The following is a 19,734-nucleotide window of genomic DNA, read 5'->3' as shown; positions in this document are numbered from 1 at the left end:
ACTCCAAGTGTTGACTGAAGCAAATCTTGACACGACTGTAAGGCCGGACCCTCAAATTAAAACAGTGTGTGTCTGTCTGTTGTCACATCTCATACCAGTGATATTAAGGTCCCCTGTTATACTGTTTTTCATCAATTTATTATAGGTCTCAGATATATACAAAACATGTCTCTGAAGTGTTTGGCTCGAAATACCAAACAGATCATTGCAGCATCCCATAATCCCCTCTGTTTCAGCCCTGCTTCAAAGGTGCTGATTCTCTGTCTGTTACTTCAGGGCTTCTCAAAGTGTGGTCTGCAGACCACTGGTGGTCCGTGAGCACCCCTAGTGGTCCGTGAGTATATTGGTGAAATTTCACATTTTAAATTAATTAATTAATTTGAGTTTTCCGCACTCTCGCGGGAATATCTCCGCAATGGAGTGAAGTTTCACAACACATGTTGCCACTTGTTTGTACAATTTTCAGGCGATTTGTAATCTTTTCTNTTATAGGTAAAAAAAACAACTAATGGTGCTGTTTACCACACACAAATATGGAGTCATGGAAAGGGCAAAATGGACGATATGCATACAGATAGTGTTGAATCATATTTGTGTGTGGTAAACAGCACCATTAGTTGTTTTTTTTACCTATAACATGAGGAGCACGTTCTTGATAGACTTTATCATTAAATACAAAAAACAATACATAAAAATAAACAGATAAAATGATAAATACTTTCTTAAATCTTCATGTATATGAAGTGTCTAAAAAAAAAGGTCCCTTCTTGTTGATGTTAATAAGAAAATATACATTAACAAGCAGTGGATGGAGGAGTAGTAGGGCTGCTAGCGCCCTCATGAAGCGAGTTAAAGGGTTGTTGGCTCTTACTGTACATTCATTGTAGTCTACTGATACAAACTGGGCTGAAATGATCATAATTCACTTTATATTGTACACACATGAAATGGTACTCTACACAAAAAGCATAGCATTTTAAGCTGTAAGCAGTAAAGTTAGAAAGTGCAGCGTTTGTGAGATGTTGGACAGATTGTTGGATTTATGATTCAGTTTGGTTACAATTCACTACCTCCAATGGTTTGTGACCATTATTGACTGCCCTCAGCGTGTACAGCACAGGAAGCAGAGCTGCACATTTCTCTTTTGATTTGAGCTGACTGTAATGAGCTCCAGTATATTGTAATGAGGAAGGGAAGCTAAAAGAAGTCAGCTGGACGCTGTTCGACTCACCTTGAGCTGAACAGGTATTCATACATTCCCAAAGCATAAAAGTGTGTTCATTAATAACCCTGTTGGGAAAATTGTAATCACATGTTCGGTTCAAACTTAGGGTAATGAATGTACATAAGTCTACTTTTGAAGTACAGTAATCATTTTTATGTTGTGTTTAAGGAAGTTGAGGTACAGCAAAGAAGATGAATTTAATTTATACAACAAAAAAAGGATTATTAAAAACAATACCGAGCATGCCTGATTTTAAATGAAAGAGAACAGTAATATTTATATGAAAATGAAAAAACACCTAGTAGATAAAACGTTACTTTTTACGAGCTACATATAAAATGTAGGCCTATTTTTTGTATCTCTGTTTGTTGCAAGATATGTTTGTCCATAACTCTTGAGGAAAAGTAGAAGAAACATTTGTCAAAGAACCAAAATAACTAACAAACTGCCCCTTAAGATGACAATAAATTGATAAAAGAATATGTGCCAAGCCAGGTTTCACAGAGGTCTGTTAAAAGTGAAAAATATTTGCTCTAAGAATAGTCTAATGCAAGTCTGAAATGTTTTCTTTAAAGGCCTAAAAGTTAAGTCACTCTAGGTCTGGNGTGGTTTAAAGGATCAATTAAAAGGGTTATAATTAGGTTATGAATGAGGTTTGAAACAGCTTTATTTAATCATTAACAACCATTATAAACCAGTTTAACATATCAACACAGGCCTCAGATATTTGCAAGTATAACTAAGCCTTATATTGGCTCGTAACTTAGCCGAGATCAAACTCTAGGTGAACAACAGGGATACCAGAGGATGCCTGGCTGATGATGAAGACAAGTTTAAGCTAAAGTAGCCAAGATGATAAGACTAGCTCGCAGTAGAGATAAATGTGGGCTCACTATTTGGGCAATGCAACAGGGGTCACAGAGGTTGCGGCTGTTTTATCTCATGTCTTATAAAAGCTTATTAATGATTTATAAAGTGTTCACAACCTAATTAATAAATGAATTACAAACTATTCGTAGACCCTTTACTGTATAAGGGTAGTCTTATTGTAAAGTGGTACCTACTTAAGCCTACTGTATATAGGGCCTACTTAATATTTGATTACTGACACAATGTAGGGGAGACCAGGGACAGTTGTAACACTTTTGGGGTTTATCCCAATAAGTAAAAAAACATTTACAATAGGATAGCCATTTTGCTATATTATACATTCTCAATGTGTCAACCACTGAAACAATGTATTTAAGACATTTTTATGAAATAAAACTTCCTCTGCAGCAGAGATTTTAACATGAGCATTTTTCACTCAGCATCTTTATTAGATGTGTATTTTTATCAGAACAAAACTCATTCTTTATTCCTACCTGTGACCATTGCCCTGAAGTCCACAGCGGCAGGGAGCTGCTTTGCAGGCCTGGTGTGATGCTGGCTGGGACGATGGCTCACAGTAGTCGTCCTGGACGGGGGTCATCCTTGCGCCAATGCACCCCACCTTCCTGCTTCTCATGTCTTCTCCACACGTTGCATTGCACTAAGAGGAAACCGTAACATGTCAAGAAGTGAGCAAATAAGAGTTGTCAGGTGTAAATGAAATAGCGTTGGTTGCCTAGCAACTGTGGAAATTGAGGAGCCCAGAGCTGATTCACCGGTCTCAATGATTTCCTTTCTGCCAGGAGTCCAGGAGCAGAGTTCGTCAGGGGACTCAGTGATTGACATCCGGAAACAGAAATCTGTAGAAGAAATAATTTACCAGGAGGTGAGAAGACTCACCTGGAAGATTTGCCCGACCAGGTTAATGCTCTGCTGGAAGAGGAGAGCTCTCAGGAGATCGCAAACGCAGCGGAGGTTATCACATCCCTTATGGCCGAGGGAGAGCTGGATCTGGACGAGACGGATGTCGACGAATCCACCCAAAACCAGAAGAGTCAAAGGGTCCAAGTGGCCATGATGGGGCCTAAGGATTTGCTTCAGTCAGACGCCTTGGTTGAGAGGGACGAAGCTTTGGAGCCAGCCGCGCTTTGTGAGGAGACGACTGCCTGTCCCTTGGATCCTTTCAAGATGAGAAGAAATTTGCAGAAAATCTTTATTAGAATCCTGGTTAGTTCGTTTGCGAAGAAGCTCTTCGAATTAGGCTACTCTGAATCTAAGATGTCGTACGATATGGGTCTGTACACTACTGCGGACCGCGAGGGCATCATTACGCGCCTCTCTGGTAGAATTTGGGCTACAGTGGAGGGCATTTGCTCTGACAAGACCATGGCGATCTTCGCTGACCTTGAAGAGGTTATCTTCCATAGCTTGTGCGAGGCATATGGCTCTCCAGATATGGTGATGGGCTTTTTGCTAATGGAGGATTGACATCTTGGGAGATTTTATTGCCGGGTCCGTCAAACGTCAGCTGCTCTACCCAGAGAAAAAACGTGAAAGCTTTATTAGCAAAGAGTTGACAGAGAGCGTGAACTCTGCCACCAGCAGCACTGCTGGCAATGCTCTGCTGGAAGGGGAGGGTTCTAAAGTGGTGACATTCTTCGTTAGGTCTATGTTTATTCGGGATCTCTTCCAGCAGGCCTTCAGAGAATCTAACATTCACTACAGTACTGTGGAAGTCAGCGGCATCATGAAGCGCCTCTCTGATAGAATATTGGCTAAAATGCAGGGCATGAACTTCACCTGGGTGGAATTAGATGAATTTGCCGGGGTTATTTACCAGCGCTTGTGCAAGGAACATGGCTCTCCAGATATGGCCCTGGGCCTGTTGATCATGGAGGAACCACAATTTGGAGATTCTATTGCAGAGTTCGTCAAATGTCAGCTGTTCCACCCATGGAAACGTGCACGCAGACACGGAAAGTACGTTATACCCAGTAAAGTAAACAAAATGCCTGATGATTTGCTTCACTTGGTTGAGAGGGACGAAGCTTTGGAGCCAGCCGCGCTTTGTGAGGAGACGACTGCCTTTCCCTTGGATCCTTTCGAGAAGAAAAGAAAATTGCAGAACGACTTAAATAGAATCCTGCTTAAGATTTTTGTGGATAAGTTCATCTTGCGGGCCTTCGGAGACAATTACTGGAGGTACACTTTTTGGGACGTCAACGGCATCATTAAGCACCTCTCTGATAGAATTTTGGCTAAAGTGGAGGGCATTTACTTTGACACCACCGCAGCGCCATTCCCTGACCTTGACAAGGTTATTTACCAGCTCTTGTGCAAGGAACATGGTTCTCCAGATATGGTCATGGGCCACTTGATATTGGGGGGACCACAACTTGGAGATTCTATTGCCGAGTTTGTCAAATGTCAGCTACTCTACCAAGAGAAACGTGGACGCAGCAGCGGTTGCTCACAGTCAAGGAAACAAAATGCCTGATGATTTGATTCACCCAGGCACCTTGGTTGAGAGGGACGAAGCTTTGGAGCCAGCAGCACTTTGTGAGGAGACAACTGCCTGTCCCTTGGATCCTTTCGAGAAGAGAAGAAAATTGCAGAACGACTTAAATAGAATCCTGGGTAGGATTTTTGTGGTGGACCTCTTCTCGCTGGCCTTCGTAGAACCTAGCCATAGGTACAGTACTGAACTGAACTTCAAGGACCCCATTAAGTGCATTTCTGATAGCATTTTGGCTAAAGTGGAGGGCATTCACTTTGACATCACCGCAGCGACCATCGGTGACCTTGGCAAGGTTATTTACCAGCGTTTAAGCATGGAATATGGCATAATCATGTTAACGATCGAGTTGATCCGGATGAACCCAAAAGTTGTAGAATCTATTGCCGAGTCTTTCAAATGTCAGCTGCTCTACCAAGCGAAACGTGGACGCATCAGCGGGTTCTTTAGATCTGTTGGAAATTAGTTTGGAATGTCTTTTCGGGAAGCTTAAAGTGAACTGAGACGCAGGGTTTCTCCAGGTTTTCCCACATTTTTTGCGAACAAATTAAAAAACTGTAGCATGCGTTATTTAGGGGAAAATGTAGGGGATTTATTAAGGGATGATTGCCATGAGTCTTTTTTTCCCTTCAAAAGCAACACAGGGTTTCCTCCGCGAGAAAAATGCTTCGGTTTGCCCGAACTGATTTTTATCAAGTGTAAAAAAAAATCTTAAACTTGCCATCCATTTTGAAGGATAAAATGTCCAGGGGTCTTTTCCCCTTAAAAATAAACATGGGGTTGCTCTATGCTTCCCACATTGATTTCAAGCAATAGAGCAACAGTTAGTCGTTAGTTTGATTAATTGCCTGATTGATCTGAATGGTCATTTTACAAACTCATTTTTGAAATAATGACATTGGAGGCCCAAGGAATCCTAATTTGTGGGGGAGATTTCAATGTTACACTTAATCCAACTTTAGATACATCAAAACCTCTTTCCTCAGGAGGGAAAGAAATCACCAAGAACATTAAACTGATGTTGGGAGACCTGGGACTCTCGGATATATGGCGAGACCTAAATCCGTTAAAGAAAGATTTTACCTTTTATTCACACCCACACTGTATATTCAAGGCTTGGTTATTTTTTTATGAATCAGAAAGATTTTAATAAGGTTCAAAATTGCAGTATAGGGACCATGGACTTATCGGACCATGCTCCGGTCTCCATGGAATTAAATCTTGGACTAGAAAGGAAAAGCACAATCTGGAGACTGAACACAGGAATTCTTAACCAAATAAGGCCGCAAATTAGGACCGATATAAAAGATTATCTAAACATTAATAATAATGGAGAAGTGTCCCCAATCATTTTATGGGATGCATGCAAAGCTGTTCTAAGAGGAACAATTATTGGATATTCCTCAAACATTAATAAGCAAAGAAAAGAGAAAACAAATCAGCTTCAAACAGAACTAAAACATCTAGAAAATATACATAAGAAAACCCTAAATACAAAAACTAAAATGGAAATAGATTAAAAAAAAGAACAAACTCCATGAAATCCTCTCAACGATTTAAAAAAAAAGACCTTTCTAAAACAAAGATATTATGAAGTAGGAGGTAAATCAGCAAAACTATTGGCTTACAAATGAAAAAAACAACAGGTAGAAAACACAATTTATAAAATAAAAGACCCTGAAACAAGTATTACACAAGTAAGATAAAAGACATACATCAAACTTTTGTCAATTTCTATAAAAGCCTATACACACAGCCTAAAATAGATAAACCCAACATCAGGAGCTTCCTTGATTTGATAACTTTTCCTAAAGTGAGGGATGAGCAAAATCACAAATTAATTAGAGAAACTACGGGAAAAGAAGTAGAAAAGGCAATCACAGACTTAAAACCCAATAAAGCCGCAGGCCCAGATGGTTTCCCTTCTGAATGGTACAAGGAAATGATGGATCTACTGATCAATCAATCAATGTTTATTTATATAGCCCAATATCACAAATGTTACATTTGTCTCAGTGGACTTCACAGTTTGTACAGAATATCAGTATGACAATACGACACCCTCTGTCCTTAGACCAGGGGTGCCCAACCTTTTTTGAACCGAGAGCTACTTTTAAAGTTGCCAGTCTGCCAAGATCTACCAGTCCAAATAAAGAGTCGTAGCCATTACTGGCAGCCTATTACCGGGTAAATACACACTTCTACTTGTATAAAACTGACCTTCGTACGATGAATACTTCATAAAATACTGCAGATCCTTTATCTTACCTCTTTGTAATCTACGCACATACAAGTATTTAACTGAAGCTACACAACAGTGTTGTTGATACAGAGTTGGAGTTTATTCACACGTCACATACTATAGTGGGTAATGTTTTCAAGAAANGAAAAGTTTGGCTTTTGCCAAGATCTTTATTAATACTGTTCAAGGATTGTACGACAACCCTTATGCAAGAATACAAATAAATGGAGCCATATCAAACTCTTTCAACCTTGACAGAGGGACACGACAGGGATGTCCAATTAGCTAAAAACAAACTGAACACGGAGCCTCTCTGACAAACCACTCCCACATCTCTTTTCCCTGCTAGGAGTTTTTATGAGGAAAGAAGAGATGTAGTGCTGCACTAGAGCAAAGAGGTAGATACTACATAGTAAATGGACTGTACTTATAAGTGGCAACATGTGTTTTGAAACATAAGCTCGCTCCATTGTGGAGTTATTCCCACGAGAGTGCGGAAAACTCTAATTAATTAATTAATTTAAAATGTGAAATTTCTCCAATATACTCACGGACCACTAGGGGCGCTCACGGACCACCAGTGGTCTGCGGACTACACTTTGAGAAGCACTGAAGTAACAGACAGAGAATCAGCATCTATGATCAGCACCTTTGAAGCAGGGCTGAAACAGAGGGGATTATGGGATGCTGCAATGATCTGTTCGGTATTTCGAGCCAAACACTTCAGACACATGTTTTGTATATATCTGAGGCCTGTAATATATTGATGAAAAACAGTATAATAGGGGACCTTAATATCACTGGTATGAGATGTGACCACAGACAGNGTGTGCCTTGGCAGTCTCAGCCAATCAGAATCGAGTATTCAACTAAACCATGTAATAAATTGTGATAAGGGCTAAGCAAATATTTATTTGTCTTTACTGTGATATTTACCTTCCTGGAGATATAAAACAAACCTATATCGCAATAGAAAGTCTTGTTCACAGCCCAACATTTGACACTTTCATTTCCACCTTGAAGACTTAAAAATAAAGCTCCCTCACCTCCTTCCAGGTGCGGGTGCTGTTGGCCTTGCGGGCTCCGTCCACGGCCGCCTGGTACTNATGTATAATAAGAACTGGATACAGCAAGGGAGGCGGGGCCTCGTTCATTCCTATGAGAGTTGCTCATTGGCGCATGAAGACAAATTGGCCCAACTTTTGAGAGAGCAAAACGTCACAAAAGTATTCATATTATCATATAATCCATTCTTATTGTGCATCCATGGGTAAAGGTACTGAACACGTCACATGAACGTGCCGGGCAGCGCGGTCCCGTGGGTTAGATCTGCGTTCATAATGCCGAGGAAAATAACTCAAAATAACGTTATTAGCACATTTTACAACTTGAGGACCGAATGTTTTTAATAAGGGCTATACAAATGTTCTTACTGGGTAGTTTATTTAGTTTAAAAAAATTATCCAACGATTTACAGACGTCTCTTTCCCAATGTTAGTCAATGGGAAAAAGTATTTCCGGGCCCAGCGACTAATACGGAAGTGTAGTACCGCCGTTTGGCCACAACAAATATTTTCCTCAGAGTCCAGCGCACTTCCTGGGGGCTTGGTTCTTCCTGGTTAGCACTAGCAGCTAACCGGAAGTACCAAGTTAAAATAAGACTATGCGGTAGCGCCCTAGAGCAGGTAAAACATGAGGTGAATAAAGTCATGAGGCAGCACATGTATTTATGTTGCTGTTCTGAAGCCAGAAACTGACCATGATCAAATTAGAAAATCGGACCGCCCTGGCGAATATTAATCGATTATTAACCGCCGCCGACGCTTGCTATTATTAGCATTAGTCTATATTTTGGTTGAAACTAAGCCAGGAAAAAAATGAAAAACATAAATAATAATAAAAATATATATATAAATAAAATCGAATTTAAAGAAAAAGAAAAGAATTTTCGATTATGGAGACTGTATCGAATAATCGAATAATCGCTGGCATCCCTATTACTGACTGCATCTTCCTCCAGACTGAAGCTGCTGCTGCCGTGGTTAGAAGCTCGCATTCATGAAGGTTGCGAGGAGCCCGCCACCCACAACGCCCTGGCCAAGATCTACATCGACAGCAACAACAACCCCGAGCGCTTCCTGAGGGAGAACCCCTTCTACGACAGCCGCGTAGTGGGCAAGTACTGCGAGAAGAGAGACCCCCACCTGGCCTGTGTGGCCTACGAGAGAGGACAGTGTGATCAGGAGCTGATTCATGTGAGTCTAACGCCAAATCATACTTCTATTTAGGGATGCTCCGACCGATCGTCCGTCGATCGATATCGGCCGATATTCACTCCCTGCCGATCGATCGGAGCTCTCTATAAAGGCCGATCAGGAGAGCCAATCACATGACGTAAAAAATACATGACACTTTTCTCTGTGCGCGGCAAAACAAGCTCGCCAAAATGGCTTCACCGGTCTGGCAGTATTTTAAGGTGTCCGAAAATGACAGTAAAATAGCGGTATGCAACGTGTGTGAAGCAGAAATCCTGCAGCTCCACCCGCTGAGACGGACCGGTGAGCGGAGCGAAACACACACTAAGAGTTAGACCTAACACACTTAGCTATTTTATCTACCTCTGGGACAAGCTAAACTAGTTATACACATATGTATTCTTCACTGTCGGGTCAGCGAGCTGCATGAGATACTGACGGGCTGTCAGGAGAGAGAGAGATGGGGAGAGAGGAAAAGAGAGCGCTTCCGCTCATTTCTCCCATGTTATTCTCCAAAGTTAATGTAAACTTGAATAATGTACTTCATTTGAATGTAATAATTATGTTGGTTGTTGTTTTTGGAAGCGCCAGTGAATGAGCTCCATTAACTGAGTTTTAAACATCACTTTAAATGGAAGATCCCCATAGGCCCCGCCCACTCGATCGAATCGGCGATCGGCCCCAAAATTGGCGATCGGAGCATCCCTAATTCTATTAAACTTGTTTCTATGTCAACAATATCTTGACAAAGTATCACTGATGTGGATGAAAGACTAGTTTCGCCCCCTGGCATTTTATTATCTGTTAGTCCAACTTTATATTAGTTTGACGTTGTTTTTTCACCATGAACACTGGAAGATGCTTCTCTCCCACTTTGTCTGACTGAGTTTTACCGCTCAGTCTGACCGCCGTAGACTGAGTAAGATCCGCGTACGGAGATAAAAGTACCACACTCCTACATGGTGTACATATTAAAGTACATGTCGTACATATTAAAGTAGATGTTGTACATATTAAAGTACATGTCGCACATATTAAAGTACATGTCGCACATATTAAAGTACATGTTGCACATATTAAAGTACTTCACTCACACGCAGCAACACACAGCCTGGCCCATCTTCCCACAAACTGGCTTCTTGTCTTTGTTATGATAGTTCATGTCTCAGAAAATACAAATGTTTTTTCTTGAGATGGTCGCATTTGACGGCATGTCTCCTGAATCAATTGAAACATTTGCCTCGTAAAAGGCGCTATGTGGACACGGGCACTAATTCCATTCCTCTGTGCTCATCAAGCTACATGACAAATGCAATAGTTTGCATCTTGTGTTGCACTTTTTGTTAATGAATGGTTACTTTTGTCGTTGTTTTAATGTTCATTTATTAGCTCTAAGACATGTCTGAACTGTTGCCTGTGATATTAACAGTTTTTGTGTGTCTTGTATTTCTTCAGGTGTGCAATGAGAACTCGCTGTTCAAGAGTCTGTCCCGCTACCTGGTGCGTCGTAAAGATGCTGAGCTGTGGGCGAGCGTCCTGCTGGAGACCAACAACTACCGGAGACCGCTCATCGACCAGGTCAGAGTTAGCTTTCATATTGAAACCATTACACAATTTGCGTCCCTTGTCTTTTTATGCATGTTATAGACTTGTTCATATGTACTTACAACACCAAATGGCCCTCTCTGCTGCAGGTGGTGCAGACGGCCTTGTCTGAGACCCAGGACCCAGAGGAGGTGTCCGTCACAGTCAAAGCCTTCATGACCGCAGACCTCCCCAACGAGCTCATTGAGCTGCTGGAGAAGATCGTCCTGGATAACTCTGTCTTCAGTGAGCACAGGTGAGACGAGCAGGAATCCTTTATTCATCCCACAGAGGGACATTTACACTGTTAAAGCAAAGACACAAATAAAACATTATTAAAGGTGGGGTAGGTAAGAATGGAGAAACCAGCTCGAGTGCGCTAGAATTTGAAAATACACAGCTGGAAAAAAATCTGCCACTTCCTTCAGACTTCCTTACAGAGCCCCTCCTCCAACACACACGAACACGCACATGACCAATGAGGGCATGAGATAAGTTTGAGCACAGATGGAAGGCTGACAGGCAGGTAGGCCATCCAGTTACTTTAGCCGGGCCGGCTCAGATGATTGGTCGTGCTTTTTACAGCGACACGGCTTCCACAGATGACATTTTTTAATGGATTTTTTGTCAAAGCACTTAAGATATTCATTGCTATCGGGATGTTAAGAGCATTCCATGGAATATAACAAAAAGTGTATCTCGAGCCGGTTTCTCAAACTTACCTACCCCACCTTTAAGTAAAGTAGAAAATAAGACCCTCACTGAAAACGTCCTGTTTTTCAGAAACCTGCAGAACCTGCTGATCCTGACAGCTATTAAAGCCGACCGTACTCGTGTGATGGAGTACATCAACCGCCTGGACAACTACGACGCCCCGGACATCGCCAACATCGCCATCAGCAACGAGCTGTTTGAGGAGGCCTTCGCTATTTTCAAAAAGTTTGATGTCAACACCTCTGCTGTGCAGGTCAGTGGATTACTAATGAACACAAGTACTTTCATACAGTGTGTGGATCAGTGTATCCTTAAGGAGATGATGAAGGAAAACAGAAGCTCATTTCCTTTCATCTAGTGAATTCTAACAGCTCTTATTATAAATGACTGATGTGCAAGGTAGCTGTGTGTTTCCTTTGCGGTGACAATTTGACCGCACCCTAAATATGTTTTGCGGTTGTCCAGGTTCTCATTGAGCACATTGGTAACCTGGACCGAGCCTATGAGTTTGCGGAGCGCTGCAACGAGCCGCCGGTGTGGAGTCAACTGGCGAAGGCCCAGCTTCAGAAGGGCCTGGTGAAGGAAGCCATCGACTCGTACATCAAGGCTGACGACCCCTCTGCGTACATGGAGGTGGGACAAGCTGCTGCACAAAGCGGTAAGAGGAACTTTGGCTATCCATTTAAAGGAGACGCTACATTATTAAGTATAAGGGGCGGGCTGCACTGACAGTCATTGTGTACCTCTAAAGCTTCTATTGAAATATTGAAATGTTGAAATGAAGCTACAAATGTAATATGTCAACCCCTGGAATTCTACAAATAGTACTATTAGAGTAACTTAATCTTTCTAAGCACCCTCAAAAGGACATCAAAGTTATCAAGGAAGCTTTGAGCTTTGGGTACAGCCCTAGTAAATATGCTTTAGATTGATGTTGTCCTGAAGCTGATGTTGATCCTGTCTTCAGGAAACTGGGAGGACCTGGTGAAGTTCCTGCAGATGGCCCGTAAGAAGGCCCGCGAGTCGTACGTTGAGACGGAGCTGATCTTCGCTCTGGCCAAAACAAACCGCCTGGCTGAGCTCGAGGAGTTCATCAACGGACCGAATAACGCTCACATTCAGCAAGTACGTCTCCACACACTCTCAATCTCACAATCTCACAATTTCTTTCTACAGTTTGCTACTTTGCTGATTGTGCTTTCTGGTACTCTTCTCTACAGGTGGGTGACCGTTGCTATGATGATAAGATGTACGACGCAGCCAAACTGCTCTACAACAACGTCTCTAACTTCGGCCGTCTGGCCTCCACTCTGGTGCACCTCGGGGAGTACCAGGCGGCCGTGGACGGAGCCCGCAAGGCCAACAGCACCCGCACCTGGAAGGAGGTGAGGGAGCTTTATTTTTAAGTNTTAAACACACATTAAGGTTGGTTTATAGATCTAACAAAAAGTATGTCTATAATTGAACTATACCTTTATAGCTGAGAATAAGACAGCTTTTTTTAAATCTATAGACATACTTTTTGTTAGATCTATAAACCAACCTTAATGTGTGTTTAAATAAAAAAACTCCAAAGGGACCTGAAACAAATTAAAGATGGAAAACACCTACAGTACAGAGCAGGGCTGTCCACAACTAAAGACATTTTAGTCCAATCGGAAAAGTTGACTAATCGATCATTTCTTCTTCATCTGTAGAGCTACATTTTCTCCACAAAGAAACAACGCTTTAAATCGTGTGTTTATCGTGCGCCACAAAGTGCCTACAAAAAAAAGGTATCATGAAAGGATACATTTTGAAATGGCAGCCCTACTACAGAGAGATGAGTGAAAACAAGCTCCAAAAGAACATTTTGAAGGAGGTGTCGAAAAACACGCCAACCATCCCTGCCTGTTAGCAGCCAGGAGAAAGGATGAAGGGCAACCAGGAGAGACTGAGAGACTGCAGCTCAGCAGGCCGGCCTAAACCACTCACACTATTTCACTGTTACAGTCCAGCTACTTTACATATCCAAGCTGTAGGTGTGTCTGCAAAGTGAGAGCAGAGCAGGGTAATAAACCTTGCATAGTGCTGAGAGTATCCATCACAAGTTTCCCTGCACTTCTTCAAATCATGATTTCACCTGATGAAGGTGCTCTGCATGATTGCATCTGTGGCACAATACAGCTTCTGATATTGCATCGCTGTTTAAATACTTTACACACCCAATACAATTCAAACATGTGGCCCACAATAACAAAGGGCAATAGCTGTTTTCATTTTTATTAAAGTGTTATTTCTGGTAATAATGATTTTAAATTGTATCTACAGAATGTCAGAAATAGGGAAAATGCCAAACACATTTCTGCAAAGGCCATGATGACATCTCCAAATTGTTTGTCCTAAACCCAAAGATATTAAGGCATAATTTACACTTATCCAGACAAAGAAAAAGAAGAACCCTGTTAAGGTTTTCCCAGGTTTGTAATAATGTCACTGATTGTAGTAGCTGAGGCCTTCCTCAATCTTTAAATATTAGCTTAATCCAGACCACAATGCAAACGCATGAACAAATCCCTTTGAATCAAGATAAATAAGAATGTATCAAAGTTATCCAATCTTTTCTGAGTTTATAACAAATCCCTTTTAACTTGTTTTGCGTTTTTAGTCACACGGGGCTGTGCAAGCAAACAAAGCTCAACAGAAACAGAAATGCATAGTGAACATCGTACTTACATTCATCAGGTGGACAGAGACACGACTCCAAATCAATGTTTTCCAATGAACGTGAAACATTTGTTTATAAAACGTCAGATTTAACATCTTTACAGGTGGACAGGTCGCCTGGCCCAAATGAATTGGACGACAGCATCCATCTTGTTTGATGTTTTCCCGCCTCCTAGTGGCCAACAGCTCCAACAGCACTACATTTAATAAAACGATTCATTCAGCCAACATCTCTTGAAACTGGTCTGTGTAGTTAAGTCAGCATTAGGTTTGCATATTCACATGAAAACACAACATAGTTAATTTAAAGCACATTTGCCATTTGTCCCCAGGCTAATTCTGAGCAGTGAGCATGGCAGCTATCAGAGTAACCAGCCGACAAATTAAGAAAAACAATTACCGAAGAGAGAAAGCATTACAGACCACATAGACCTACATTTAATTTTCTTCCCAAGTGTTTTTCGTCACATGTCAAAAGAACGTTGGACTGTTAAATTGTTCAGAAGGCATACATGTTGCTGCTGTGCTGTGAACAAAGTGGGAGCTTGAGATCTGTCAGATTATTTAGTTTTTAGTTTAGTGTCTTACTTTACACCATACGTGCCACAATCTTGACAGGTTTATACAACCAACAGCTGAAATGTTTAGACATGTTTTTCTTTGTTTATTCTAGTGAAAGTGTATTCTGTGAAACCACTTATTGAAAATCAGGGGCACATTTTCTACTTTGAAAAATCTGTTACTTCGCCATAATGGTTTGGCATCTCCACAGTCGGAACCATAGCTTATTAATTCTTTCTTTATTTTGTCTTCAATTATCATGGATTTTTCTTGCAGGAAAAGAATCAATACGCTAATACATTCAATGAGAAATTGAGTCCATTATCACAATAACACCAAGAGCCACACATACGTGGACTATAATCACATTTTATAATGCTTCGGCTCATCAATATATTAAGTCAGCTTTTGTGATTCAATACTTCAAATGTCAAAAAAGTGCAGCAGAGATGAATGATTTGCTTTAAGATATATCAAACACTAAGGCCACAAGGCTGCAACAAATAGCAATAGATTATTTTTATTGGGCTTGAAGAAAGTGTTTAAGCTTTGTTTTTCTCGTAAAATCACAACGTTTTTGTTCTCCCTCTTATAAACTGAAGCAATTAAATCTGTTAATAATGAATAAAACTGCTGGACATTTTTTTATTCTCACAACAATGTGGTCCAACATGAATGTGATGCATATTGATTACCATGTCGACAACACTAGACTTAAGGATAATTGTATTTATGAACATGATCTGAAATTTTGTTGGCAGTGTGAGAAGTAAATAAAACAAAAACACAAGGACAGTCATTTAGAATGCCATTTATGTCATTGACTTTTCAAGAATCTAATACAAATGCATACACATACATTTCACCACCTAAAACCACATTATAACCACTACTGCAGTAAACAGCACCATACAGATAGAAAAAGAATCAGAGGTTGGCTTTCAAAGCTTAGGAGGGGTCATGAAGAGCCTCGAGCTCACATGCTCACAAACTATTTCATACACATTCAAAAAGAGCATCCAGTATGTACACAAACACACACCCACACACACTCACACACACTCACACACACACAGGGCTTATGTAACACAGCATTAAAGAAGCGTGGCTGTATAAAAGGCATATTAAGGGAGGGAGTGTTACAGTATACAGTATGAGCAGGAAAAGGGAAACAGCCAAAGTGTACATAACACACATTTTTTTTACAGTTAAGCCAACTTTACTTAATATAAATATTCTTCATCCAAAAGTCAGTGCAGTGCCTTCTGCTCAGGCTTCACCTGGTCCTCATGCCGTATCCACTTTACACCCAGTCTGTGCTAGACCTGGTCCAAAAGAATTACTGTTTCCACTTTACACACAAATCTTTTTACATCAGTTTTGTCTCCCACTTTCTCTATGATTTATATATGTGTGTGTGTGTGTGTGTGTGTGTGTGTGTGTGTGTGTGTGTGTGTGTGTGTGTGTGTGTGTGTGTGTGTGTGTGTGTATACGTGTTGTTTTGGCACCCAGTACCTCAAAAGTCCAGCTGTGAAGTACAGGAGTTTGAGAGTTTGTTTTTCTAACAATTAGCCAATAGAAAAGGAGATCAACAAATGTACAAATGTCCATTTTGTCCTTTTCTCCTGAATTCCCTTTTTAGAAAAAGAAGTTCACAGGTGGAGCAGCTCTATTGGATTCCCCTGAAGAGACACATCGCAAAGACCATGGCAAAGAGCTGAGGAAGGAAGAAAAATTATTATTATTAGGAGAAGAGACACAAGGTTGTCTTTCAAAATTGTGACATGCATGTGAAACCAGCAGCAGTATAGTTCTCACACTCTGGATTACTATTTCCCTTGTTTTAACAGCAATAAATGGACTCAAGTTTGTATTTACTAGGAAACACAAAACAGTAAATATAATTTTTTTCTAATTTCAATGAATGAATGGCACCTCAGAAAAATGTGAAAAAAACGTGATCTTGTTATAGACTGAGGCTGAAGCCGAATAGTCCATTTAGCTTAGGAACCTTCCTAACGGAGTGAAATGACCCGGAAGTCCCTCAGTGACAGCCATGATCAGTGTCGTTCTAATTCTCTAGATGATAGGAAAGGAGGTTTCAAACTTCCTTTATAACCTCCTTTAGCCTAGGAACTACTGGACCTCCCTCACCGAGAGGAGAGGAGAAAATGCTGCCCCACAATACCTTGCGGCCGCAGCATTTGCCGTCACACAACAGTCGGCCGTTCACGGAAACAACCGATTATGACCTAGAAATTATATCATGAAAGTTCCGGTGCTTATTAAGCATTTTAAAACGTATGGGGACTTTACATTAATGTCACCTTCGAACTATCCTTCCCAAAAATGGTGTGAAAGGTGGACAACAGAGAAATTGCGTGTTCTGTTACTCTCTACAGGGGTGTTACACACAGAGAGAGACAAGGAGTGTGTTTCTCGGGAGTAATCGTCGTAACCCGAACTCGGAAAGGGGATATTGGGGAAACACGTCCAGGGTTAATTGGACACTACAATAAATTAACACGACATTAAGAACCTTTAAATTGGTTAAGGGACAACTAGGCGAGAGGATCCCGACAATGAGACGTCAACAACCTGATGAAAGCTTGTACATGGTCTAGATACCACCGACCTCGCGAACGGTAACACCAGACGACGGTACTCCATACTTGACTTCCCAAAAGTAAAATCATCTAAATAGTGTATACGTCGAAAAGAAACACGAGAGGTCACTACACTTATAAGTAAAATCTTTAACTCCCTTAAGACGTAATCCGACGTCCCTATAAAAGGATTTATACAGCTCACAAGAGGTTCGAGAAACATACCCTTGAGAGGTAGATCACCACTCTGAAGCCACGATGTCCTGCACCTCAGACAGTCCACGGTCGCGCCAGCCTATTAGGTTTTTAGTCGGATTGCAGGATTGGGATAGCAGCCTAGGAACTGGAAGACTCACTTTGCCAGTGCCCCAATCCACTATTCAACCTATCGACTCTTAAGTTTTCCCCTCTCTCTGGACGCACGCCATGAAATCCGTTCGCTGACGGTAAATAGTGATAGTTCCACAAAATACTACGCGTCGCCTCCATATTTACACGCAGACGACGTCACCCCTTTGATGCAAAAGAGAGGCGCCGTGATGTTGACCTACGATATTATTCTTCCCTCCCTGAGTTGACATTTGATCCCTACACTAAAGAGGTAGTGACTTCCGCTAACGCTACGCGTAGAGCTATGCAACGGTGCTATGGCTATGTAATTGCTATGGAAAACTTTGGTGGTTCCGCTACGCTAAATGCTAGTGCTAGAGTGGGGACAACGCTAAGTCAAGCTAATTGCTAAACTAAGTTTAATACGACAACAAAAAACCGCTATGCCATGTGCTACGTTTTTATTACTATAAAGTAATCCATGCCTGTCTCCTAAAACAAAATAAGGACATATACGTCGTTTATGTATGTAATTGTTTCTTCACCGAAATGTATAAACCAGACGTGTAGGGTGAGTACGGCAAATAAAAAAATGGAAATTTTCGAGAGTCTCGATGTTACACTATTTGTGGAGCTCAATTTGTTACATTCCTACGTAAGGGTACTAATGGTTAACGACGTTTATTGTCGATGGGTATCTCGTTACGGGTATGTCGACGGTCGGACTACACGAATTGTTAGATCCGGATGAGTGGTCACTACGTCTTTCGTCACCAAAGATACCTTGTTATTTCTTGTTTATGAAAGTGTTGGTACCATAAAGTATTGACCGTAATGCTAATTCTCTGTAGATTGACACTAACCGGGCAGTGTCCGACGCATTCGATTGTGGGAGAGAGACTGTTCTTGTGGAGTGACTCATCTAAATTAGAGTATACAGATTGAAAGTCCAACAGAGAAAAGTCGGCGTCGGGGAGCCAGCCGGAGAAATACACGCAGCGATTCAAGGAGCATGATGAACACATGAAATTTCGTCGAGCCAGTAGCATTTTTAAAACCACTACAAAAAGTTCAACTGGCAGACGATCCACTTATCACGGCGCCGTGTATATGGTAGTCCTGCAATGAACTACCCCACGCCGACGCCCACATCACAACCATACGTTCAGGCGAGATCCTGCCTAGATACATAGTACCGACATTCCTGGACAAGTCAATTAATAATTGTCTATGGATATGTTTCCAGATTCCTATTGGAATCATGGAGGAGGCTACTGGACGCCAGTTGAATATCGTATTTACTGATAATGTGGCAGCAAAGAACCTTGTTAGCTTCATCAACGGTTTTGCAAACTAAACATCCATAAAAGCCACGCGACCAAGAGACAACCAACAAGGCAACACAAAACTATTGACTCGAGAGAAAGAGGCATCAACCGCTTCGTTTTCTAGTTGTCTAGCAGAGACGAGCTCGCCCAACTGTCTACTCGCCTAAATATACTTACCATTAGCTAAAAAAAAATTGGCTACGTTAACAACAGCGTTAGCTACGTAGCGCCAAGTTGGGCCAAGTTGCGGTTTACATCGGCTACACGTGAGAAAGTTGGCCCCGTGAGCGGTAAGAAACTGTGCAAACATACCGGCCACGTGGCTACGCTTAGCCCACATTAGGAATGTAGAGATGACATTTGAGTAGATCTCTGAGACGTGGCAACGAGACTACGACAACGAAATACGAAATACTTGCACCTGTTGTCTTCCTTTGTATAAGAAGGCTGGTTTCAAACCTAACTTTATTTTTTCCTTTCATCTTTGAAGTACGAGCGTGGGAGAGGGAAGCCAAGGTGTAAAATTGAGTTTACTAAGTTATGCATATTAACATATACACTTTTCTAGAATTTTAGTTATGAGAATAAATAATATTTGTAATCAGAATTCTAGAAAGTGACACATGTAAGTGGTAAGTTTGTATAAAATTTTCAACTTTGTTTGGGGTGGTGTCGAGTCAAGATCTTCTGACACTTTAAAACAAACCTTTTGGAAAATAAAACTATTAAGCTCATTTTGATTGCAAGTATAAAGAGAAAAACTAATATTATGACTACCTTGCAGTTTTGGTTTCGTGA

At 41.2% G+C, this 19,734-nt stretch overlaps 1 protein-coding gene across 1 annotated transcript in view; it reads right to left on the bottom strand.

Annotated features, from left to right (window-relative positions):
- Positions 1-12,523: 12,523 nt before the first annotated feature.
- The window catches only part of LOC104942825 (focal adhesion kinase 1-like), a 64,341-nt gene continuing 57,130 nt past the window's right edge, over positions 12,524-19,734 (bottom strand). The window contains exon 33 of the mRNA XM_010768129.1: positions 12,524-12,553. Within this exon, the coding sequence (XP_010766431.1) occupies positions 12,524-12,553 (30 nt within the window). The remainder of the gene's footprint in view (positions 12,554-19,734) is intronic.

This window comes from Notothenia coriiceps, unplaced genomic scaffold (genome assembly GCF_000735185.1).
Source record: "Notothenia coriiceps isolate Sejong01 unplaced genomic scaffold, NC01 NC01_scaffold00000339, whole genome shotgun sequence".
Lineage (NCBI taxonomy): Eukaryota > Metazoa > Chordata > Actinopteri > Perciformes > Nototheniidae > Notothenia > Notothenia coriiceps.
The sequence above is the reverse complement of the archived record's forward strand: the minus strand, read 5'-3'. Positions and strand labels throughout refer to the sequence as shown.